Raw genomic sequence first — 26811 nt, 5'->3', positions numbered from 1 at the left:
GGGTCTCTGAGTTTCACTGCCCACATAAAAATGGTCACTGTCACATTGGGGTGGTGGGGTGGTGTGGTAGCCTAGTGGTTAAAGCATTTGCTCATCACACTGAAGACCTGGGTTCGTTTCCCGACATGGATACAATGCCCATATCTGGTGTCCCCAGGCATGATATTGCAGGAATATTGCTAATAGCAGCGTAAAAGCATACTGACTCACTAAATCACTCCGTCACATGCTGCGACATGAACAAAGATGGTTGATAGGTATTCTTTTGTAAGTGTACCTGTGCCTGTAGTGAAAGCCATTCTAGTCAGGGGATCCACACTGACAGATTCACAACAATCTGGTCTCGTGACTAACCAGGGATGCTTGTCGTCTGCTTTCCTCGAGTTCTTTGCAAACCGAATCATAAACAACGCTGGCAACAATGTGTTGCGTTAATCTGTTTCCAACAATGGGAGTGTGTATTTTGTGTGATGTTTATGTTTTATAGCTGTCAATTTCATTTTGTACATGCTGTTGTTTTTCTTACTGCTGAGCAACAACAAGTGTATGTTTATGAAGTTATGAACATACCATGCATATTTGGATGAGTAAGTGAGTGAGTGTTTAGGAATATTCCAGCAATATCAAAGAAGGGGCCACCATAGATCAGCTTCTCACATGTAGGTACTATGCTCATGATGTAGCACTGATTCAGGTATTGATTGCTGCTGTTGGTTGCTGGAGTAGGATGTAATGTCGTTTACTATTTTTGTTTATAGATGGTTTAACTTATTGAATCAGATTATTTTCTTGTTTTATAACTTTTTGGAGTCAAAATGTCAAATGGTATGAGGTTAAATCAGATTTTTAAGGAAAACACTTTAAATATCAATGTAATAGCTTTAAGAAAAGAAAACGAAAAAATCGGTTTTGCTTGATTTAGGGCTGCTCGTCTGTAAAAGCAAGAAAAATTTGGTCCTGCATTTTTTAATTTTTTAAAAACTTTATTTACTATTTCATCATATTCCATAAAAAATATTTTCGATTAAAATTGTTTTTGGAACTGGTCAAGTTTCCAACAAATTTGACCTTTCATTTTCTATAAAACATCACAGGGGCTTGTAACGCTAAAAACTGCCATCAAGGCATATACTATCACTGGACGGGTCTTAGTACTATATAAAAGGTACTAAGACCCCGTCAGTGATAGTATATGCCTTGATGGCAGTTTTTAGCGTTACAAGCCCCTGTGTAAAACATCATCATATACTTCATATGACATGTCAGCCTCAAGGTTTTTCCAATATGTATCCAGTCCTATTTTCTAATAAGTCATCTATGTATAAACAAGACAGAAATAGGAGGAGTAGGTAAATATATGAAAATCCTCAATCAGTAGAAACTAAGTGTTCCTCTGAGCCATGGCGTTGTGTTCACTTATCCAGTAATCAGTGTGTCTGTAATAAGCATGTTTGACAAGAACCTGATTGCATAGAGCCTGAGAGCTTGAAGAGTTACAAACATCAGAAGGAAGTGGTAACAGCAATTAGCAGGCCTACAGTGTCCGAAAAGATGATCTGTGTTCTCCCTATTTCCTGATTGTGGGTATCATCTGTGTCCAACAGGGTCATCTGTGTGCCCCCTATTTCCTGATTGTGGAGTAACATCATGGTTCCCTATTGATTCACTGCTTCTTGCCTCCACAGCCTGTAATCCTCCTTTTCTTCCACAACATGCCAAAACTTTGTGTTGTTTTGTAGTTTTACAAAATGCCTGCTGCTAATCTTCGGTGTCATGGGACTCACTGTCAGTGACTGTAAACAACATTGCATTATTTGCTTCACTGGCTGCTGGACATGTACTGGCAGATTGGGATATGCTGACATCCTTTATCTGTACCATGTACCACATGGACCATACAGAATTGTTCTGACATAATAACGTCAATCCTTTTTGAAAAGGTGTTTATTGCTTTAGATTTATAGTTTGTAGGATCTTTATTTACATCATCTGAAATTTGCCAACTTGTGAGAAGAGAAATGTAGAACCCTAGCATTTTGAAGAGAACAAATATCAAAATTAAATGCACTGATTTTACATCTATTACAAAATATTCATGTAGAAACTCTCAGTGTTATGTAATCATATTGTTCTTGGGAATGAAATATCTAATTGATCTCAGCTATTTCAAACTGGGAATAATTCCTGTGAAGGTCAGAGTTAAAGTGTCTGACTTCATTTATGAGTGAAGAATGCCCTACATGGGTGTTTCTTTCCTGAACACTTTGATCAGGATGTAATGAAAGTGGTAATGGTTATTTTATTTTTCATGAGTAATGGGCCTATCATATTTATCGGTTATCATATTTAAGATAACCATGGGGTCAGTGGGATTGTTGAGGTGTCGGCTTATCATGTTAAAAATCATGTTCAACTCCCCTAATTGCTAGAAATACTGTGAAAAGAAGCATAAAATTCAGATCACTACTGAGTCCCTAAAATGATCGCACATATTACGTGATAGACAATCTACCTCTCTGACTGGCCAGTTGCAACTTGTATTCATATGTTACCTGCCTGACATGGAGGGTTGTCATGACATCCTAGTGCATGATGGGACATCACTTACTTCTGACACTGTTGATAGTTTGGACCACTGCTATGGTGTAGGCAATACAGGGCCTGCCCTGAGAGACCGAGGCCCTGATCCTTGGTTGTATCATTCCAAAAGATGTTAAGAGATGATACTTGTTGTACCCTTCCAGTAAAGGGTTAAAAAGGTGATGGTTGGCTTGGAGTCAGTATAATGTGTTGTGATAGACTAACGCTTAACCTCTGAATATATATAATTTTGATAGTAACAAATAAGCCCCTTTAAAAGAAGCCCAGTGAGATGAACCTAGGGAAATCTAGACTTGCTTCATTTACAGCTTTAGTATTAATAATAATAATAATAATGCTAATTTTTGCGCCTAGAATCCAACTCTTTGCTGTTATCTGGCGTTACATTATTACCCTGACGGAATTGTACTTTCAAAGCTGCTACTAAGCGCTAAGCGCGACCGTATAGGTCCGTACATCCGCTTTTCAGGTACCCATTTTAAACAGCTGGGTTGACTGAGTGCAATGTGGACGAAGTGCCTTGCCCAGGGACACAACACAGTATGACACCCAGGTCACAAATTTTGGTGTCTCCACCGGGATTCGAACCCGGGCCTTTGGCGTGAGAGGCCAGCATGCTAACCACTACACCACTGTGCAGGGAGGGCTAGGCTGTAGGGAAAATACTGTGGTTCAGGGGCTGTGGGAGATATCCTGTTAGACTGTACTGGCAGTATTTCACACAGTAACCCCCCAGCACCTGCACATACTAAATATATACACAATGATGAGGAACGTGACATTCAGCCCCATTTCAACTCATGTGATCACACTTAGCTGGTGTTACCATACTGAATGACTGATGGCAATCACCAGATAGATTTAATTGTCACATGCACACACATTTTCCCTGATTATTTGCAGCTTGTGAACTCCCCATAGCATATTTGTTACACATGCTGCTCGTGTTCTTGTACAACCTTCTGCCTTGGGTTACGTGGTGTACATACCCATTCAGCTCAGTAAATCCTTTACACAGGGCTATTGGTGCATGGAACTCACATTATCATTAAAGAAACACAAACATGAACCTGGCATCTGATAGATGTTGGGGCGATGGGGTAGCCCAGTGGTTAAGGCGTTCACTCGTCACACTGAAGACCCGGGTTTGATTCCCCCAATGGGTACAATGTGTGAAGGCCATTTCTGGTGTCCCCTGCCACAATATTGCTGGAATATTGCTAAAAGAGGCATAAATCATTCACACACCCTTATAGATTTGAGTGAGCTACACATTATGTTGGATTCATAATAAAGGTTGTATATTGTTTTATAGGAAGATTTATAAGCAGTGTTATTTAGCCTCCATGTCACAATGTTGGAATCTGTCTGGTCCATGTGGTCTTTATCAAATACAATGTATCCCACCTGGGAGGGAAATATATTCTGTAGGAAACAATAAATCCATTATACCCACCATATAGAAAACATAACATACATGGTGTTATATTTGGGAATACACTTTCTGAATAAAGTTACAGATTCTAGTACTGTTTTTGGTGGAGTCCCATCAGGGATTCAAACCCACTCCCCGAGTGTGGCACCTAATTGCCAGCACACAAATCAGCAATGTAACCCACTCGGCAAACATGGCATCTGACAACTAGATCAGATACTTTGTGTAATCCTCTAAAAGTATAAATTGTTTATGCTAGTAGAAAAAACAAATGGTGCATGTAGATTTCTCAGTGGGACAATAAATTTCTTGCACACCACCATAAAGCAAAAAGCATCCATGAAAGTTATGAGTCAATGAAAGTGATAGGCACACATGATGTTGTAGTGCAGATCCATTGTCGCCTTGGTTTCCTATGTCATATAAATGTTCTACAAAGTTCACAGAATTATTACAATAGATGACTGTCCCTTCCTGAAACTTTTGTGCCTATTTTTACACAATTTTCACCTTCTGTCTGTATTTTAGTGCCCTCCCAATTCTGTACAGAATGAGTCAATCACTCATCATAAACTGATCATGTTTAGACTACTAAACAAAGTTAAGACAAGTCGCTACCTGACAAATAAACTCCTACATTTGCATAAACTGTTCAGTGGCTGGGGATAGCATGGGTGTTCCTGTGACATTGATGATTCCAGATAAGGATTTAGTTGGTTGGTTGTTGAACGCCGCACTCAGCAATATTGCAGCTATATGGCGGTGGTCTGTAAATAATTTAGTCTGGACCAAACAATCCAGTGATTAACATCATGAGCATCGTTCTACACAATTGTGAACTGATGACATGTGTCAACCAAGCCAGCAACCCTGACCACGTCAGTCACCTCTTACAAGCATAGGGGCGGCAGGGTAGCCTAGTGGTTAAAGCATTGGCTCGCCATGCCGAAGACCCAGGTTTGAACCCCCACATGGGTACAATGTGTGAAGCCCATTTCTGGTGTCCCCCGCCGTGATGTTGCTGGAATAATTCTAAAAGCGGCGTAAAACCAAACTCATTCAGTCAGTCTTACAAGCATGGGTTACTGAAGACCAGTTCTAACACGGATCTTCACGGGTGTTATTAAGGATTTAGAATAAGGTGTGCACATAATACCCAGATCACAAAGTGACTTGGCTGACATTGCAGTTAGCATGTAAGTTGTCTGCAAATATGAGTGTGTGTGACCCCACTTCGGGATCTGCCAGGGAGTTCTTGCACCTCCGGATCATACTGTCCCCCTTGTTCTATAGAAATATGCGTGCAATATATCTGCAAAACACTGTTTCCAAAACATGGTGTTTCAACACATTTAGCCTCAATGATAGTTATCAGACCAATGATTGGTTCCCTTCTTCCTGTATCAGTAACAGTGTTCCTGTTTTTGTTGTTACAGAAATTGAGGATGTCGTCAATGCAGTGCTGTTCCTGCTGAGCGACAAGGCGGCTATGATAAACGGCACTCTGCTCCCTATAGACGGCGGCATCCTGGCCAACTAACATGCAGTGACCACAGTCAGACATTGTATACATGTTTTCACTCAGCCAGTGATTTGTTGAAGAATCTGGCAGTGATGGACATCAGAATATGTAATCTGGAGCAGGAAGAATAATGGTTTTGGTTTCAGATAAAAATTACCATTTTGTAACAAGATGACATGTCAGCATATATATAATAGATGGAGCTGAATAATTGGAATAGTTGAGGGTCCAGCTGCCTCAGTGGTGCCAACGCTGAAAGGCCAATGTTTTGTGTCGTTTAAAAGTACCCAACAAATGGCATTGAATAGCTTAATATTTACTGCACGTTTCCAATGATGAATGCAGAAATGAACTGTTGTCTAAAAAGATACTTTGTATGATATCTTCAACAACTGCTGTATTTAATTCAGATGAGCATTCTGTGAGAAGCATTTAGAATGAGTGAGTGAGTTTAGTTTTACGCCGCACTCAGCAATATTCCAGCTATATGGTGGTGGTGGTGAAGCATTTAGAATCCCCTATACCTGGGAATGTAATATGCATTAATATTATCCACTCAGAGGGTTTAGAGAAACATTTCATAAAGGTGTGGGTGAGTGCTCATTAAATGTCAATGCAGGGTAAAGAAAATCAAACTATCAGGGAGAACCATATTGAATGTTACTATACCATATTCCAACCTCAGACTCTAATGTCGTGATACATCATTATTGCTGAGTAATGGTAGAAAACAATTTATTCAATATGTCAGATATTGTGGATAATTTTCTGTAACTCAATACTTTTTACTAACTGCAAATATATTAGAGGTGAGGCATCTTTGGGAAGTCAAGTGTTTATTGCCATTCATGCTTGACTCACTTTGGAATTCTCAATTATAAAGCAAAATTAAAGTAATTATGATCATGATATTTAATGATCATACATGAGATATTATTGCCATGATTTGTTTGATCATTGTGATTTTACAGTCCCTTCTTACAGTATTAGATACGGAAACCCTGTTTTACTCATGGTTGTGCTCTCTATTGAACTGCCTGGAATAAAGGAAGCCATTTTTGGATTCCTAAAGACTGGAAACTATTAGGTACATGTGACTTCAATAAGTCACAATGGAATTCCCCTTGTATAGAAAATTCAAAATTGTCCATATTGACAAATCCAGGATACACTGACCTCTTGATTATGGTTAGACATTTTAGAATTAAGGCAAGGTCTCCAGACTAACAAGGTTTCTGGATTAACAAGGTTTGGGGACAACCAAGGTTTTTCTGTATAATATTATGGTCACTGGATTGAGAGTACATTCTATGTCATGCATTACTTTTCATCATTATTACAGATAATTAAACTGTGATCATTTTTAGGTTATGTTGAATATTCTATTTTCAAGATGGATGACCAGACAAATTATTGACATTGACAACAAGTATTCTTCTGTCATGGGTGCTCACAAGTCACTTTACAAGATCAGGTATCTATCAAAATCCAGAAATTGGGGCTTAGTGTATCTCTCTAAAATACTGACAAGCACGATCAATATTGCAGTTCTCAAGGATACAAGAGTCAGGGGTTGAGTTACAGTATTGTTATTATTGATGGTATCATCACAGCTATGTATCCTATACCAGCACACCTGTGGTCGAGTGAGTATGTATTTATCTTTTAGCAATATTCCAACAATACTAGGGACTACCAGGAATGGGCTTCACATATTGTACCCATGTGGGAATCGAACCTGGGTTTTAGGCATGACAAGCATGCTTTAACCACTAGGACCCCTCCCACCCACTTTCGATACTGTGAGTTTGTGTGGTGGTGATGATGTGAGCACTTCAAAGGTCATGGTCACAGCCTCAGTGGAATGATCCTCCCTGATTCTCCTCCTCCAGTTGGGATTCAAGGCAAGATAGGTCTCCATTTCTCTTGCTTCTTGTTAAAGCCAATGGTGGCTGATTGTGTGCCATTGTACCCATGACATTTATCAGATTAATGCTATCAGACATAAGGTGAGGTGAGGTGAGTGAGTGAGTATGGTTTACGCTTTTAGCAATATTCCAGCAATATCACGGTGGGGAACACCAGAAATGGGCTTCACACATTGTACCCATGTGGGGAATCGATCCCTGGTCTTTGGCATGACGAAGCGAACACTTTAACCACTAGGCTACTCCACGCCTGAGAGGTCATAAGAGGTCTCAGTATCATATACACTATACAAGAGCTGAAATGCATTATTTGAGGGTAGTTTAGTTGTTAAACCACTCACTTGTCACACAGATTACCCAGGTGCCCCACCAATATACTGCTCGGAATAATGCAAACATTGCTGTAAAACCGTATTCACTCACTAAAGATTAGAAGTACTTTTCATTTATTATAGGGAAGGAAGGTGCATCAGAGGAATTGGTCTTAATACTGTATCATATTTCAGAGACATACATTATATAGGCCCACATATCCACGCATCCAGTGCAGTGCATGCTCAAGGCGCTGGTATTTTTCCCTCGATCATTGGATGTCAATCTCAACGGCACATCGCATTATCAATCTCAACTCCCTGGGGAGTATACAACTCTTGCAGCCACTAGGTGCACCGAGTCATTGGTCTTTCTCATCCTAACGAGGTACCCATTCACAGCTGGTAGGACTGGGACACATAGTCACAGTACTTTGTCCATGTTCACTGCGTTGCTGTACCCACAAGTAAATAGGTGTTTGCACGCGTATTCATGTGGCCACCATCTGGTCAAATACCAACGGATTCGGTGGGTTCTTTTAAGTGCACAGGGTTGTGTACTGTACACTAGGGGTTGTGACAACACTGAAAGAGTCTGCACACAAAGTTGACTCCAAGGTTTTACACCCAGTCACAGGTGGGCTCGATCCGACACCTCAACCTCGCTGGATCACTAGCCTGGCCTTAGCCAGCTTCAGAAAGCCCACCGCGCCCCATCCATCCCGTTTCATGTTATGTACTTTGTTTTCATGCGATCCCCCACTCTGACAATACATGTAACATTTATGCCCAACCCCAAATATAGTAGTGATAAATTTCGGTGATCCCCTCTTCTACTCTATCATTATCTCGTGAACCCCATCGACCCCAATTATACATTGAACTACATTAATTCAACACATACTGTTTGTAATAAACAGACAATTAACAACACAAGACTTTACATTGCAATATCACAGATACACTTTATTATAAATGTTGACAATATAATACTTTAAAAGTAGAAACACAGAAGCTTCTCTATAACACAACATTTACATCCAGATATGTAGGACATGATGGTAAAACATCCTCCTGCCAAAGTGAGTGAGTGGGTTTAGTTTTACGCCGCTTTTAGCAATATTCCTGCAATATCTTGGCGGGGGGACACCAGAATTGGGTTCACACATTGTACCCATGTGGGGAATCGAACCCGGGTCTTCAGTGTGAAGATCGGACACTTTAACCACTATGCTATCCCACCAACACTCTTGCTAAAGAGTTTCATGTTATGATCCCTGTTTGCGTCATGATAAACCCCTGTGACGGGCTCTCTATTTTCAAGATTCTGAAGTAAGGGCTATCCAATATGGATATGAATGTACAAACTACATTATGTACATTGTGTATTGTGTCTCTACAGAGAATGTGGGGAAGGTTATTAATAGTTTTGTCAAGTGCAGTTCATGCCCCATTCTACTGAACTTTTATGAATTGCTGCAAAATGGCCGCTACAGATTTCACTACTGGAGACAACTATGTTCTTCTTCCACAACACAAAGATTCCTGATGCCATGCAATCGAACATATTTAAACAAGAGAAAAGAAAACAGCTTTGTCAGGCCAAACCATGAACAAACTCTAACAAAACAACAGTTCTGACTCCTCAGTCACTCACGATATATATCCACCTAATGATGAGAGTCAGTATGATGGGTGACACCAGCCAGCAGGCAGAGGATCAATTAGAGTAGTGCTGGGATGTACATGAACACAATACAATGTGAAGCAAAACTTTGCCATCATCAGTACTACATCATCTCTGAATACATGGATACACTCTGTGAGTGCTAGGACCACTGGCAGATCTGGCCCCGATTACTCGGAACAAAACTAAAGTCTGAGTGCAAGGGTTCACACAGCTTCCATTTTAACTGCACCAATAGTCGAGTCACTCTTGTTTTCAGTATGTTTTCGCCTCTACAGATCAAAAGTCCACCGATTAGATTGACAATGTTTCTCGTGCAGCATGTGACACAACCTTGTGGCCATTACTGTACACAATGCTTCAAAGTCAATGCATAAGACACCGCTCACTTTACTTTAACATCACTTATTCCCTAAGACTGACTATTATTTTAATGCAAGGAATCTATTAGTACTGACAGGTGATGTAGGAATGTAGCGTAACATTGACAAGGAAGCCAAGCTTGTTTTTGTGAACAGCAGGACCTGTACCCACAAATACACAAGTTCTCTATCTCATTTAAACACTTAGATATGATGTTTTACATTAAATACACATGCAGCACACATTAGAGTGTCTACAAAATATTAATGAGCATAAAATGTTCTCAACATGATCAAATGGTGTCCTACAACAGAGCAGCAGTGTTTGAATGTACCTTACACTGACTTAGTATACTGAAGCTATCACAAAGGTTTTAGGGAATTACCACCATGTGATCAGCTATCTCATTATTATTCATGAACATTAAAAGTCGTCCAGCAAAGGCTAACACAAATTCAAATACAAATATTTTCCAGAAAAATGTAACAACCATCTCTTCACTAACACGCCAAAATTTGTTCTAGTTGGAAAAACTACTTCTTTTACGAAGATTCCAACCTCCAAGAATGATAAATTGTGATGTTTCTTACTTGAGGTGAAGTGAATTATGTTTGAAAGTGAGTTGGAGATTATTACACTCATAAAGCAATGTCTGTCCTTGCATGTGTGTTTGGCTTCTGGCAGTAGGCTGGACTTATACTGGTTTATGGTTCTAGTCAACTGAGCTACATCATATTTTAACAAGGATACCCCACTCAGGCCTAATATACTGACCCCATGCTGGCCAGACTGATCTTCAGTAACCCATGCTTGTCGTAAGAGGCGACTAACAGGATCGGGTGTTCAGAATCACTGACTTGGTTGACACATGTCATCATATCCCAATTGCGTAGATCAATGCTCCTGCTGTTGATCACCGGATTGTCTGGTCCAGACTCGTTTATTTACAGGTTGCTGCGATAGAGTTGTAATATTGCTGAGTGCAGTGTTAATCAACAAACCAAAACCAGCCATGCTAGCCAGTACTTGTTTCACCCCTGCAGACAGGGAAACAACATGCACTATTTTTCAATGCCTTTTGATTTGAGATGTCATGGATGAATTCAATTCTGGTTTGTATATAACAGTTTAGCAGCAACTTTCCTGTCAGTCAAGTTGAGTAGAGTGGACTTGTTCACAATGAATAATACAACATGAAGTAAGCACATTCAGAACATGCCCAGGTCAACCTATCTACATGGCTCTTCACATCGGACATAAAGTCAAGACTGTCATGATTACATAAGGAAGTTGCCTGTCCTTGTTCAAGTTATTAGGGCATGTGTCCCTGGGAGTGAGTGAGTATTGTTTTACGCCACTTATAGCAATATTCCAGCATTTAAAGCAAATGTTTTAGCTACTGATCCCTATGTATCCCTGGTAAAAGTCAAGCAAGATACAGAGTGGGCATCACATCCACTATAAACAGTATGTCAGTTGTTATGTCATGGGATGATAACTTAATGTTGGGGAAAAGTGATGCAGGTCTTGGATGTCTACCTGTTTGGTGAACCCATAAGCACAGGTGTAGAGTTGACAGACCGATGATCACAATCAGGACAAATGTGACACAGGTCCTTGGAAATATACCACATCGATTTAACCCACAAATACAGTAGCATCCTGACAGACCATGGATCATGATCTGACAAATGTTGAAACACATGAATGGAGGTCCTGGCTTGACTAGGAGACATTCCATGAATTGCAGTGCCAACAACCACTTTAACACCACCATACAACTAGGATATATCAGATATAAAGTCCCTATTCTTGTGTCAAAAGTAGCTGTCTCATCAATGTAATTATTTCATTTTGATTCCAGGAAAAATAGAGACCTATGTCATGATATGCTATCAGTATTATCCAGGGCATCTTGTGTTACTTCAAGGTCATTAGAAACCAGCGGAGTTGACAGTAGCCCAAGGTCATCAGAGTTGCCTCCCTCTAATGCCGTAGGGTCTGGCGGACATGGCGAGATTTCAAGTTTATCTGTGTCTGTGTTGATGATTTGCCCATTGCTCAAGGGCAGGATGCTGGTGTGAGAGGTCAGTTTCTCAAGGATACGGATTATCTAAGGAAAAAATAGTTAACCATCACAAAACACAACTTATATTTGAAAAATAGCTAATATTTAATTACTAATTCATTACAGGTAATTACTTTCTACTTCATATGTCTTAATTATAAGATACAAGGATCAGCATGATCCACTATAATAACTGGATGGTCAGTTGATCTTACAAGGACCTTGACCTACCTTCCTGGCCTTGGAGCGAGGGGGGCCAGTCCAGTGTCCATGGACTGCCAGTAGACTTTGTTCACTGGTGGAGACCAAGTATTCAAGGTTGACTAGGTCTGACCTCAAGTAGGTCTCAAGAAGAAGCATACTTTTCTAAAACAGTAAGAACAAAACTAGGTCAAGCATCGTTATCCCAGAATCCATTATCTTGATGCACAGCTGAAGGCTGACGCAAACACAGGTACAGCTGAGGCAAATAATCCTGGAAGCTAGCGTTTGGTAGTGTTCTTTTTGTTAAAACTGGATCTTAATTATGTCACAATAATCCCTCACACTAAGTATATGCGATGGTCTCTAAACATTTCCATGTATTTCTCTACGCTGTGTATGTGATGTAACTTCACTATCCTGAGAATCCTTTAGTTGGTGACATCAAAATCAAAGTACAGACAACCTGACTTATCATTAAAATGTCCCAAAGACATTAGGTCACATATGCAAAATCTATCATTTGGCAAAATCTTTTTCAAGGGTTGAAACATACCAGCAACTTTCATAAAGCAACGTAATGTGGCTATGCTCTTAATTCATCTCTCCTTTTGAACAATCATTATATTTTGTCAACATCTAAATTAATAAAGTAATAAAAGAAATGTATAGTTATATTCAGAAATATTCAGTTGTATTATAGTTCTGCTAAAATAATCCTAAATCCTAATACTGTTTGTCACAACTATTGTCACAAGGGGGGAAATGACTTTGGCAGTAACTAGTCAACTATAGTTTGGCATGAAATGCATGTGGACCCGTTTTTTTGTAAATATCTCTTCATCCAATGACCCAATCGATCTCAAACTGTGCAAGTGGATGTTTTGTCAGACAACCTAATCACATTGTAAATCACCGATTTTATGCATTTGTATTAAAGAATCTGTCTATGTAACTGTCAACAAAATAAACAGCACACCGCAGACTGCTTGCAGAGGGAGGGAGCCAATGACCTGTAACAGCGGCAGTGTTGGGTCATAAAGGTAAATGCATGTGCAGTTCATGATAGTTACCTGTGCACTGCACAGTGATAGACCGTTTGGATCATTCACATTGACTACTTCTAGCTGTCATCATGAAAGCTTATTCAGATGATGCTAAACGTTTAATAAGAAATGTGTTTTTATTTTTTAAAAAGAGAGCAAACGTAGCAAGAGCAAACGTAGCAAACCGATTTATAAGGTGTCGGATTACATGAAACGTACAACTTTTGCTCTTGGCATGAAATATTTTTGGCAAAAAAAAGGTAGGCATCCAAAGTTAGATTCTTTTGACATCAGGGTCATCAGAGATGTCATTCGCCGGCTATTTGCTAGGAATGAACACCTCTTCATACCTGTCACGTGCATAGCTGACCTACATTGACTAACGTTGACCTTTATGACCCAACACTGCTGCTGTTACAGGTCATTGGCTCTCTCCCTCTGCAAGCAGTTTGCGTTCTGCTGTTTATTTTGTTGACAGTTACATAGACAGATTCTTTAATACAAATGCATAAAATCGATGATTTACAATGTGATTAGGTTGTCTGACAAAACATCCACTTGCACAGTTTGAGATCGATTGGGTCATTGGCTGAAGAGATATTTACAAAAAAAACGGGTCCACATGCATTTCATGCCAAACTATAGTATTACTTTGAACACACAACATTCCCTTTGCCAGTACAACTGATGTTGAGCCCCTACCATTACAACAGGTTCCTGGTCAGATGTTAGTCTCTGGATGATGAAATCCAGCACCTTCTCAGAATTTAGCCCAGAACATCGTCTTTGGAATGCTGCCAACTGGGACTGGGAGAGGAGCAGACGACTTGGATCATCCACGATGGATGTCACAAGGTTTTCCTCTGTGCTCCAATCGGCTAGCGTCACAGACTCGAGTCTAAAACAGAAGAGAGTTTTGTAGAGAGTCAGTCACTTTGGAAAAACAAGAGGCAGTTTATCTCATAAACAACCAGTAATCTCATCATTTGGAAATATGAAACATGAAGAGATTGAGTGAGTGGGTTCAACACTGCACAGAACAGTACTCCAGATACACCATGGTGTGTCAGCTTGATGTGGTAGCAAAGCCTGAAGTGATGAGGGTTGTATGTGTTCACCACTTTGGTGAAACCTACAACCATGGGTATGGTGGTGGGAAACCAAGAAACATAATGGTCAGAGGTGTCAGGTGTGCCAAGGGAAATAACTCTGCACAGTGAGTTTCAGGTGTGCCAAGGGAAATAACTCTGCACAGTGAGTTTCAGGTGTGCCAAGGGAAATAACTCTGCACAGCGAGTTGCACCGTCTCACATGACTGAGATGCCCATGCCCTTTACAATATTTGGAGGCAGCTAATGTCCACTTAAAAAGCCCCCAGTACTCCTAACTTGCTGGTGGAAACTGGTATGCGTGCAATGTGACAGCTACATCGTGGTATGAACCAAAGCATCCATGCAGTGAACAATCATCCGAGCTATCACTGATTCAGTGCATCTGTATTAGTGGTAATTCATCTTAGTACCTTCAAACTTAGCTGTTACTGTGACCATGTGATGGCCAGTATTATTCTGTTGTGTGATCCCCACAATGTAATGAAGACTGGATTCATGTCACCTCATGGTTTACATTAAAGGAAACATCAGTTATATCTGGCTGATTCAAAGAAGCACTGTAGCCACAGAAATCAGATATTTCATAACAACACATATTGATTACCTATGCATCAACTGTGGATTACCTGTATGTTATATGTATGTTATATGTATGTTACCTGTGTGTTACATGTATGTTACCTGTGCAGCTCCTGTGTTAACTGTGCATTATCTGTCTTACCTTTATTTATCTGTATGTTACCTGTGCAGCTCCTGTGTTACCTGTGCATTATCTGTATGTTACCTGTGCAGCTCCTGTTGCCTGTGCATTATCTGTATGTTACCTGTGCAGCTCCTGTGTGTTACCTGTGCATTATCTGTATGTTACCTGTGCAGCTCCTGTGTGTTACCTGTGCATTATCTGTGTCTTACCTGTATTTATCTATATGTTACCTGTGCAGCTCCTGTGTTACCTGTGCATTATCTGTATGTTACCTGTGCAGCTCCTGTGTGTTACCTGTGCATTATCTGTGTCTTACCTGTATTTATCTATATGTTACCTGTGCAGCTCCTGTGTTACCTGTGCATTATCTGTATCTTACCTGTGCAGCTCCTGTGTGTTAACTGTGTATTATCTGTCTTACCTCTATTTATCTGTATGTTACCTGTGCAGCTCCTGTGTTACCTGTGCATTATCTGTATGTTACCTGTGCAGCTCCTGTGTATTATCTGTCTTACCTCTATTTATCTGTATGTTACCTGTGCAGCTCCTGTGTTACCTGTGCATTATCTGTATGTTACCTGTGCAGCTCCTGTGTGTTACCTGTGCATTATCTGTGCATCACAAGCATGTCACCTGTACACATACACCAGGGGAAGATAATGTTATGACTAACCTGTCAGCTAGATCGGAGCTGCCTCCACTGTTAGAGTGTTTCTTGTCAGAGCCCCGTGATGGTGTGGGTGGGTCATCATCCCAACCCCCTCCTGCTTTCCCTGGGACATGCTTGGGGGGTGCTGGAGAGATATAGTAGTAGTCTTATCTTTCTGTGTTGTATACACATATTAAAGATAATAATCAAATGAACTTGAATCAAAACCAAATACAACATTTGACACAATGAAATATACACCATACGACCTGGTAAACCTGGAGCCCTGAGATTACAGACAGGAACTAATCAATACATACAAGGGACATAACTATGCAGCCACATTCAAACATATTCCTGCTCTTAGTCCAGATAAGCCCTTGACATAACATCCCTGATTTACTTTACTCTTTCACTGCGAGGGTACAATCTGATAACTGCACAGCCAGTCACACCTTTATTGTCTCATGAACAAAACTTGGAATTATTGCAACATAATATGCCTGTGTTGAAACAGTTGTACAGTTTTCATGGTAAATTGTTTATAAATGATCTGTAAAATGGTTTTAAGATACCATATTTTCGGAATTTCACAAACTAATTAACACATCCCCACACCTAAGAAATACCTGGAATTTGAGTAAAAAAATTGTCTTCTATAGCTTCAATTGACAAATGGGGGCACTTATAAACCCATAAACAGTAGATTTATTGTCAGACACCATGTGATGTCGATAATAGTAAAACCGTTTCCATAAGAGTTATGCATCCCTTCCATGCTACCATTTATGGAAGCAGAAGTCTGTAATACACACAAGAGAATATGAACTGTCATGTTATTGTTCAGTCTTGTTCAGGGCAACTTGTAAAGATTATTCACAGTCTGGAAGTTGTTCAGGCAGCATTTACTGGACCTGGGTGCAAATTATGAAAAATATGGTAACAATGGTACTTTTGAAGTCAGACTTACTTTTCCTTACAGGTGATATGATTGGTTGAGGTACTGTGTCGTCTGTTGTGATTGGCTCCAGGCTGATGATGACTGGAGGCTGGTACTGCCCACTGCCTCCATCCAGACTGGCAAGTACTGCCCTCTGTCGATCTGAATCTGTCTCCGCCATCTTCTCAGCTATCTTGCTGATGCCATTGATGATTGTGTCACCCAGGGATTCTAAGCAAAATTATACATCATTCATAAGGTTGGTTGGTTGGGTTGTTGTTTAAAGCTGCACTCAGCAATATTGCAGCTATATGGCAACAGTCTGTAAACAATCGAATCTGGACCAGACAATACAGTGATCAACATCATGAGCATCGATCTACGTAATTGGGATACAATGACATGTGCCAACCAAGTCGGCGAGTCTGACCACCTGATCCCATTAGTCGCCTCTTACGACAAGCATGGGTTATTGAAGACCAATTCTAACCCAGATTTTCACAGGTCTCATTTATAGTGACATGTGACTGTATTTTGGGGGTGTATGTTTGTGTGTAAATCTGCAAACAACCATTCAGCAACATCACATCAGTTTGGACCAGTGACTGATATTATGAGCTGGTGATGAACATGATGAAGCAAGTCTCTAAGTCAGACCGCCTGATGCAGTTAGGTGATACCATGACAGAGGGTTAATACTGCACCACTCTGCAACATTACCGCTATAGTATACTAGGCACATAAAGAAACTGTGCATACAAACATTTAAAATCTAAATTTATCAAACCTGTGTAGACACATAAGGATTTAAACTCAGAGATTAGTGACATGTATCCAACATGCATGCGTGTGCCACGTTCCGTGACGTCAGTGGGTTCGTCCTTGAGACGTGCAATACGTTGTTGCACGTGCATTCCGGGAAAGAGAAACAGAGCAAATGAATGCCACACAATACTGTCACTTTGGAAAGCTCATCCCCTGCCCTTGCGATTGTTCAAAAAATTAAACGGCTATTGAAACGCATAGCATGCCAAAGCTCACGTCTGCACAAATTCATGAGGCCATTGGGGTGGTCCGTGGGGGAATGTCTCAACGACAAGTGGCTGCACATTTCCACTGCCACCGGAACACAATTTCTGCACTGGTGAGACGCTACCAGAACACAAATGACGTCATCGATCGGCCACGTTCTGGACGTCCACGTGTAACAACGCCAAGACAGGACATATGGATAAGGGTGACCCATCTTCGCCACAGGTTTCAGACTGCAGTGATGACTGCCCAAAACCATCCCAGGACTTTGCCGTATTCACCCCAACACAGTTCGACAACGTTTACGTCATCACGGGATCAGACCACGACGTCCCGCCATACGCCTATCCTGACACAGCGTCATCGACAAGCTCGCCCGAATGTGGTGCGAAATCATGTCCGCCAGACCCTTGTTTTGGTGGAGAAATGTTGTTTCTACAGATGAGCCCAGGTTTAACATTTCCCATAGTGATGGACGTCAACGTGCCTATAGACGCGTGGGAGAACGTTATGCACAGGCCTGTGTCTTGGAGAGGAATTGCTTTGGTAGTGGTTCCGTGATGATTTGGGGTGCAATAACAGCACGCCAAAGAACTCCTTTGGTGATTGTTCAGGGCAACTTAACTGGTGTGGGCTACAGGGATCAGATTCTTCGACCTGTGGCAATTCCTTTTCTGCAACGTCATGGCCCTGGGTTAACATTCCAACAGGACAATGCCCGCCCTCATACGGCAAGGGTTGCTATGGATTTCTTGCAACACCACAACGTTGACTTACCGCCTTGGCCTGCAAATTCACCGGATCTCTCCCCGATACAGCATGTTTGGGACGAGATGGATCGACTTCTACGCCGTCTTCCTCATCCGCCAGATAACGTCCTTGACCTTGCAACAGAACTTGAGAGAATCTGGCGTGACATCCCACAAGCCTTCCTTGCACATTTGATAGGCTCTATGCGTCGTCGATGCACTGCTGTTCTCAATGCCGATGGTGGACATACCCGTTATTGAGCTTGTGACATGGTCGTTTGACCCCTGTCCCGCTTGTGGACTCGTGACGTCATTGTGATTGACTTTTCAATTGAAATTCTCCCAACTTGTTATGGTCTCATGATCCCTCCATTAAAGTTTATATGCACCTTTGACATTGTTATCGTACTTATCAACTGGGATAATATTTTGACAATGCACAGTTTCTTTATGTGGCTAGTATATTACCAGTACAGATCCATGATCAGACCACCTGATGCAGTTTGGTGATACCATGACAGAGGGTTAATACTGCACCACGCTGCAACATTACCACTATAGTATTACTAGTACAGATCCATGATCAGACCACCTGATGCAGTTAGGTGATACCATGACAGAGGGTTAATACTGCACCACACTGCAACATTACCACTATAGTATTACTAGTACAGATCCATGATCAGACCACCTGATGCAGTTAGGTGATACCATGACAGAGATACCATGACAGAGGGTTAATACTGTGATACCACCTGCACCACACTGCAACATTACCACTATAGTATTACCAGTACAGATCCATGATCAGACCACCTGATGCAGTTAGGTGATACCATGACAGAGGGTTAATACTGCACCACACTGCAACATTACCACTATAGTATTACCAGTACAGATCCATGATCAGACCACCTGATGCAGTTAGGCATGATACCATGACAGAGGGTTAATACTGCACCACTCTGCAACATTACCACTATAGTATTACCAGTACAGATCCATGATCAGACCACCTGATGCAGTTAGATCCATGATCAGACCACCTGACCATGACAGAGGGTTAATACTGCACCACTCTGCAACATTACCACTATAGTATTACCAGTACAGATCCATGATCAGACCACCTGATGCAGTTAGGCAATACCATGACAGAGGGTTAATACTGCACCACTCTGCAACATTACCACTATAGTATTACCAGTACAGATCCATGATGGCCATGTATAATAGGACCTTTGAACCAAGTCACCAAGTCGGACTACCCAATCCACAAGCCCAGCTTGCTGGGGATCCAAACCAGGTGAACAGTGTCCACTAGCCTTTAACTACAGTGAGTGAGTGAGTGAGTATGGTGTTACAGGCTTTTAGCAACATTCCAGCAATATCACGGTGGGGGACACCAGAAATGGGCTTCATACATTGTACTTATGTGGGGATTCGAACCCAGGTCTTCAGGATGATGAGCCAATGCTTTAACCACTATGCTACCCCATCGCCCCCGCCTTATACTACTGCTAGAATATACAGGTACAGCAACACTTAGCGATGCTTGCTATATCATCATCACAGGCTTCGCTGGATGTAAAGGCGTGCATTAAACACTATAAAATATGTAGTCAGTGGTATTAAAATTCTGTAAAATTCGTAACCCAATTGGTGTAAACTGAAATTCTTGAATTGAAAACAAATATAATAAATTAATAATATGCATATGATTTTCCAGAAAGTAACAATTTCCCCACTTGTTAATGTCTCCATAAAATATAGTCTGAGAGGACCCAACAAATACTTCACAAAACAGAAGCTGCCACCTCCTGGCCATGCATATATATTTGACAAAGACAAAAGCAGTAGAACCACATTTATAGAAGAGACAAAGAGGCCCTCATTGAAATCCATACCTGTTGTGTTTCTCACTTTCCATGCAATAGCTTTGAAAATGATTACAAAATATACAGCATCACTTTAATCATTGGAAACTGAACTTTCATCATATTTACAATATCCAGTTTGTTACTCATGATGCAGTCTATTCATTAAAGTCAACTTAAGTGAAGGAATTATTCCGATGGGATACTATAATGAAACATGTTGAAAACAAACAGTTAGTTTTGACTATAGACCAGTAACCAGTGACTTATATCCAGGTATGACACTGTGAATGAGGATTCAAACTCAAGACTATGTTATTACAATGTTGCATTGTAATTACCAAATATTCAGTTAGCTGAAAAATATTTCCAAAATTCCACCATTTCACATCGTGCAAAAATATTTAACTATAGCTTTCTCAGGCTTTGTTCAAATGTGTTAATTTTAATAAGTAAAGTACATCAGAACTTCATATATCTTGCTGTATAAGCGTTAACTCTGTTAGTTTAAAACAAAACCAATATCTTAATCTTACTTTGTTCATTCCTTGGGGAGTTCCCAAACCCTTCCATTTTGCCTGAATTGGATGAAGGTCCTAGTCCCACTGCAACCAAAGAGTATTACTGTACAAACCTGCTTGAACAGACATATCATAACTCGGAGAGTTATGGCCCATTTTTCCAACAACAACCAAAGTAAATAATTTCCACCTATAATGAATTGATAGCAACATCATTACACAGGATTTATCGATACTGATTCTTTCTCTTTATACATTTTATCTGGATTATAAAACTAATTCTTATAAACTTAAACGTGTAATATTTCAGATTTACACCATTTTAAAATGTATAGGTTTAGAACTTTAGAAGCATGACAAAGTCATACTCATAGCCTTGGGAGGTGGTCTTGCTGGAGTTGTCTCCCCTGTTCTTGGGTTGGTTGATTCCTCCACCTCAAACAAAACTTCACAAAGTTCCTGTTGGGGAAATGCACAGACAAGTAACCATGGTTACTACTATAAATTAAAAGACACCTGGTCTACAAATATAAAACTAAAATCAGAAAGATTATGACTAAAACCATCTATCATGATTTTTAGCCCACAAGTTTGGTCAATCATGGTGTCTTTATATTTACAGGAATTACACAAATTGTAGAACCTATGTGAGAAGTACAGGGTATACCAATAGTACATCATGCTCAAGATGAGTGAAAACTGGGGATCCTATGGCACAATGGCTGTCATGTCTGAACAGATAGAACCTGGATCATTTTACATCAGGCTGATTATGTCATTGTATCCAATAACATGAATGATTGCTGACAGTACACCCAGACACCCAGTTAAACCTGTCTCTCACTCACTGTCATAGGACGAGGTAAAATACCCACCTGAGCTACTTTCCTGACCATGATGTAAGGTATATTGCCATGCAGTGGATCGGGTGGTCCACCATATTCTGAAACAATTAGAATACTGGCATGTTGACAAGTTTTACAGATGGGATCAACATTCATAATGTCTTATATCGTTTTCTTCTGTGAGCCAGCTTTGTATACATATGATTATGTACCATTATATCTGTTCTCTACAGATTTATTACATCACAAATATCCACCGCTTCAGGCCTGAGACTGTACAGCCAACATTTGGTACATATACAAGTTATACACTGCCTCAAAAGTTAAAATATGGAAAGATAGAACATTTATTAATATCATAAATATAAGGCATATGACATATTTACAAAATAGTGAATAATACATTTCACAATAAAAAATGACTGATAAACATGCTAAAAGAGTAAAATGGTACATTGTATTTCAATGTCAATATGGCTACTGCAACAGCCATATTTGAATTGGATCACATTATGTAAGCAGTGTTTTCATTGAAATTCATTCATACAAAGTGTCAGTCTTATATGTCATCAAAATGTAATTTTTAGCTCAAACACACATGACAGTAAAGGTGATCGAAACAAGGCATATTATCAACCTCCACAATAATTATCCCTGGTACCCTGTGTACTCACTTGTGGCAGCTCTCACGCCCCGAGCTGATCTCATCAGACCTGCCTTAAAGTTGGGGTGGCCATTGTCTACTGTGTACCTCATCACCTTCAGCACCTACAGAAGATTCATGACCTTCACCCTGAGTACATATAACACACCTGTGTAATAACCTGTGTATATGTTATATTTGTCATACAATTTTGGGGGGTTCTTCATTTAGCTCTTACTGAAGATCTGAGAACAGTGTTTGAAAGTGGACCTTGATAATCCTTGATCATCTATGTAGCAAATATCAATTCTGCAGATATATTGTTATTGTCCTGGTGGGTTCTGAATTTGATTGTTTGCAGGTGTTGCCTCATGAGTGAGTGAGTTTAGTTTTACATGGCACTCAGTAGTATTTCAGCTATAAGGATAACTGAGTCGGAACCAGATAATCCAGTAATCTACAGCATGAGCAGTTGTCTCATGAACAGCATTATAAATTGCCACGGAACTCATGTATACAAATATACATATATAAATTTATTGACAGGATCTTTCCACTAGTTGTCCAATAATCCTTAGTGTTGGGTAAAATAATGAAATATCAAGGAATCACAAACAAACGTTCAGTACTAAGTTATGATTAATACCCATGCACCATGTTCACAACTTCAGAATCATTTGGGAACTGATGCCAGTATCTAATTTGACTGGAAAACTATTTTCAGCATAATAACTGGACTTGAGATGATGCTAATGGGTCTACGGATACAATTATTTACAGACCGCCTTTACTTAGCTGGAATATTGCTGAGGGCAGCATTAAATGTTAAACAAAAACAACAACAAACATAACAGAAGGGGTAAAGAAGAATGAAGATATACTTATATGGTCATTTGTATGTCTTTTGGTGTGAAAGGAGTGAGTGAGTATAGTTGTACGTCGCTTTTAGCAATATTACAGCAATATCACAGCGGGGACACCAGAAAATGGGTTTTACCACACATTGTACTCATGTGGAGAATCAAGCCCGGGTCTTCAGTGTGACGCTTTAACTACCAGGATACCCCACCTCCCCGATGTGAAAGGAAAAGATTAAACAATGTGATGTCAGTGAGAGATATATCATTAACAAATTAGACAACCAAAAAACTTAATTTATTCGAATCAGGTGAACTAAAGAGTGAGTGAGTTTGGTTTAAACACCGACCATAGCTGATAACCCATAAGTTATTTCGGCTCAGGTTGTCTTACTCTGCGAGAAATATTCAATCTGCATATGTAGGCTTATCATGTCACTGGACTTTTCCTCTTATCCTAAAATAAGTGAGTGAGTATAGTGGAATTCGAACACACAACAGATTTTGGTTTGCTCAAGGGATGCAACTCTGCACAGTGAATTGTAGTGGTATTGCTGAATGGATAACCCACGTACTATGACCTAAAAAAACATACTATTTAAATTATTTAAAATTGTGATGAAACAATCTGATGAAAGTGTCACTTGTCAATTCAAACCTGTTATCTTCAGACCAACACAAACAATGAGCAGTCTCCAGCAGGCATGGAATTGTAATTAGCATTGTACAATATACTGAGGATTACCTTCAGTTTCACATGGTAGGAATTCTTCTCCAGCCGGTCGACCAGGTACTCCAGCAGACTCTCACAGTAGCCCATAGACTCATGGCTGATCCCTGACATGAAGCACAAACATTGAGTACAACCCCTGGACACATTAGAGTGAGTGAGAGAGCTTTATGCTACTTTTAGCATTATTCCAGCAATATGACGACATGGGACACCAGAAATGGGCTTCTCACACTGTACCCATGTCGGAACTCGAACCCAGGGCGCTTTAACCATTAGGCTACCCCACCACCATGAACACATTGGAAAGCATGTGAAGACTCTTACATTGACTGCTTACTGTTGTCAAATAGCTTTTCACTTGAAACCATAACTATATATTAGCTTTACCCAATTGTACCCTCTCTTTCAATATCACTTCTGTTTTACAACTTAGTTGTTCCCTCTCTATAACATACAGTGTTGTGATCAGTTACTTAACTCACTCCTAGATATCATTTGTGTCACATGGATAAAAGTTCCAGCATGTCAAGAGGAAACCATCATCATGACCACCCACCATGTTGATATAAATAAGAAGACAAATAATCAGGTTCTACTGTCTTATCATAACTTGAAGAGGTGATCAGCAGCAAACTTTTGAATTCTCAGTAAGACTGTGCATAACATTCAGACATACATTTCTTGAAAATGTATACCACAGGGGTACTTTGAGTGTGAAGAATATAGTTTGCTATGACATTGCTGCTAATATGTTGCACATATTCTTGTTTTGGCATCTAAACCTAAAAAGGTGTACTATCAATAGTATATATGCATTCTGTTGGAGTCTTTTTTCCTTCTTTTTTTGCTTTTATTTTTTTCTAAGTTCAAACTGTCCATGTCAAGGGGGGGATCGTTAAATGAAATGTGAATATCAATCTTTTGAATTCTGACATGTAACTGGCTCAAGAACACATTTTGGTGATTTCACATTTGATCAGGTGTGTAAAGTTGACTCAAGGTTCATCTGACACAGCCTCCAATTAAAGTGTCCAAAGATCTGCATGCTGAGGATTCACATTGGTGCAAAATATCTGACTATAAACATGATAAAGAGGTTGACCTTGTGTTCCTAAATGAAAGGTGACCTAAAGGTGACATAAAAACAGCAAAAATATCAAACCATGCCTACCACTGATCTCCTTATACAGATATCCTGGTATCGGCTTGTCATCGTCAGATGTAGCCTTCAGCAGAGTGCTGATCTGAAACATACAAAATAGTTGAAACGTCATGAAATCTTTTCATGTTCCGTGTTATTAAAAAATAACATATTTTCGGGGATATCAGTTTTAACACGTCTCTCATGACAGTACGTTGTCGGGGAATACATATTCACTTCCCTCAGAATAATAAATGACAAATTATTTGTGTATTATCCATCGTACAATTCTGTCAGCTGTCATTGTAAAGCACTCAGCGTCGCCACATTATTTATAACAGTCTTACCTCAACTTAATTATTCTGTTTAACACAATCTAATTATACCACGGCACTTTTATGTGAAACAAGTTCATTTCCCATTTATTCAAACCTTATTAACAAATGAAATTCGCTGAGAAACCAGGTTAACTGATTCTGGACTGTTCATTGCAGGTACTCTTCTTTTGCGTTTGGAGATAGTAAAGTTCGTCAGGTGTAAAATCCGGACAAAATAGTTTCGAAACCGGACAAAGCCAAACAAAAGCAAAAGTGATGCGAAAACATCTTCAAATGCTTCTACAATCACCTTAACAGATGTCACCATATTTTTTTATCGTGTATATATACCATCTTATATTTCATGGACAAAATATTCGTCTGATTATGGCATCGGTGGGTAGAGATGTTCACAAAATCCATAATCTAGATGTGTCCAATCTCTAATCCATATAAATTGAAATGTTTGTGTGGGATTTTTAAAAGCGTGAGATTTCGAAACATTCGGTAATGTAATGGTAACATGGAGATTTCCAGAATTTCAGAGTCCAAATGTTTTGATCAAATATGACAACTTCATATCCTTGTATATATCTGAGCCGAAAGGGCGACTATATCCCTGATAGCAATGTTCGTTGGGCCAACATTGGCCGAACGGACAAATTGCTATCTGGGATACGCCAACTGGGGCGTGACAGGGGGTAGGTGTTTGACCTGTTATTATCCACCCGTCATTAGCCTATATGTTGTACGTATGGCATTGTCCGATATACCCTATGGGTTACGGTAACTTGATCTCGCGATGACTTACACGGGCTCCTATGACGTCTTGGACGGGTTAAAGAAGGTGGTGCCTATAATCCTGTTTATGGTACAGAATATACTACAGGGAAGATAAGCTGATAATCAGCCCCCCTGTTTCTTATCTTCTCGATGTGATTGCGCTTGGTGTGGGTTGTGTATAGTACAGGGTTACCCAGTTTTAAACCACATCAACCTCATGCGTTCATGGGACACGGGTGGCCCAGTGGACGAGGTCAGGTGCCACGTGGTTTTCGTTGCGCTCAAGGTGCATGCACTAATATAGTAACGGGCATGCGCGTATGGATGTGTGTGCGTACGTTCGTACGTGCGTGTGTCTACCTGTGCTGGTCCGGGCTAAGACTGCTTTTACAGTACTATAGCTATCCCACTAAGATATAATTCCGCAATTAACCGAGGGCCAAGCAAAGTAAAAAACACATCATTTAAATGTCTAGGTATGACCAGAGATCGTTCTCTTGGCAGTCGCTCCATCCATCAGATCGCGGAGGTGATATTGAAGGCGATACTATAGTCATTGAACAGAGTTGCGTCCCTTGGCAAGGATCAGCTATCTTGCACGTGTTTGAATGTCAGATTGGTGGTTGTGGGTTTGTGAGTGCAGGGGTGCGCATCCACCTTTTGTCCTAAAAGTTTATTAATTAAATGAACATTGAAACTCTTGCGAAAATTAAGTGTGACACCCCCACCCCCTTCTCAAGAGTGTGC

General features: G+C 40.2%; 2 protein-coding genes across 3 annotated transcripts in view; one reads left to right on the top strand and one right to left on the bottom strand.

The window, feature by feature from the left end:
* The window catches only part of LOC124291673 (L-xylulose reductase-like), a 93806-nt gene extending 87360 nt beyond the window's left edge, over positions 1–6446 (top strand). For both annotated transcript variants that reach the window (XM_046728720.1, XM_046728721.1), the window contains exon 7: positions 5473–6446. In XM_046728720.1, coding sequence (XP_046584676.1) covers positions 5473–5576 — 104 coding nt within the window. In that variant the 3' untranslated portion in view covers positions 5577–6446. The remainder of the gene's footprint in view (positions 1–5472) is intronic.
* A 2296-nt stretch (positions 6447–8742) lies between these two features.
* On the bottom strand, positions 8743–25474 carry LOC124291778 (AP-4 complex accessory subunit Tepsin-like). Its single transcript, XM_046728850.1, has 12 exons — positions 25397–25474; positions 24995–25067; positions 23836–23927; positions 22265–22358; positions 21621–21688; positions 21114–21204; positions 20761–20829; positions 16597–16797; positions 15651–15771; positions 13865–14060; positions 12147–12281; positions 8743–11960 (listed from the first exon to the last, which is right to left on the bottom strand). The coding sequence occupies exons 1-12, from the start codon at positions 25451–25453 to the stop codon at positions 11730–11732; spliced, it is 1428 nt and encodes a 475-aa protein (XP_046584806.1). The 5' UTR covers positions 25454–25474; the 3' UTR covers positions 8743–11729.
* Between the last annotated feature and the right edge of the window lie 1337 nt (positions 25475–26811).

Source organism: Haliotis rubra, unplaced genomic scaffold (genome assembly GCF_003918875.1).
Source record: "Haliotis rubra isolate DU_JTF1 unplaced genomic scaffold, ASM391887v1 Scf5, whole genome shotgun sequence".
In the NCBI taxonomy this organism is placed as follows: Eukaryota; Metazoa; Mollusca; class Gastropoda; order Lepetellida; family Haliotidae; genus Haliotis; species Haliotis rubra.
The sequence above is the reverse complement of the archived record's forward strand: the minus strand, read 5'-3'. Positions and strand labels throughout refer to the sequence as shown.

Coding starts and splice junctions, on each gene's coding strand:
- LOC124291778 (XM_046728850.1), bottom strand. CDS start 25,453: ATGAACAGTCCAGAATCAGTTAACCTGGTTTCTCAGCGAATTTCATTT. Junction 22,359..23,835: donor CCTACCATGTGAAACTGAAG/GTAATCCTCAGT, acceptor AATCTTCTGTAG/GTGCTGAAGGTGATGAGGTA. Junction 16,798..20,760: donor CTCCCCAAGGAATGAACAAA/GTAAGATTAAGA, acceptor AATTTTGCTTAG/AATCCCTGGGTGACACAATC.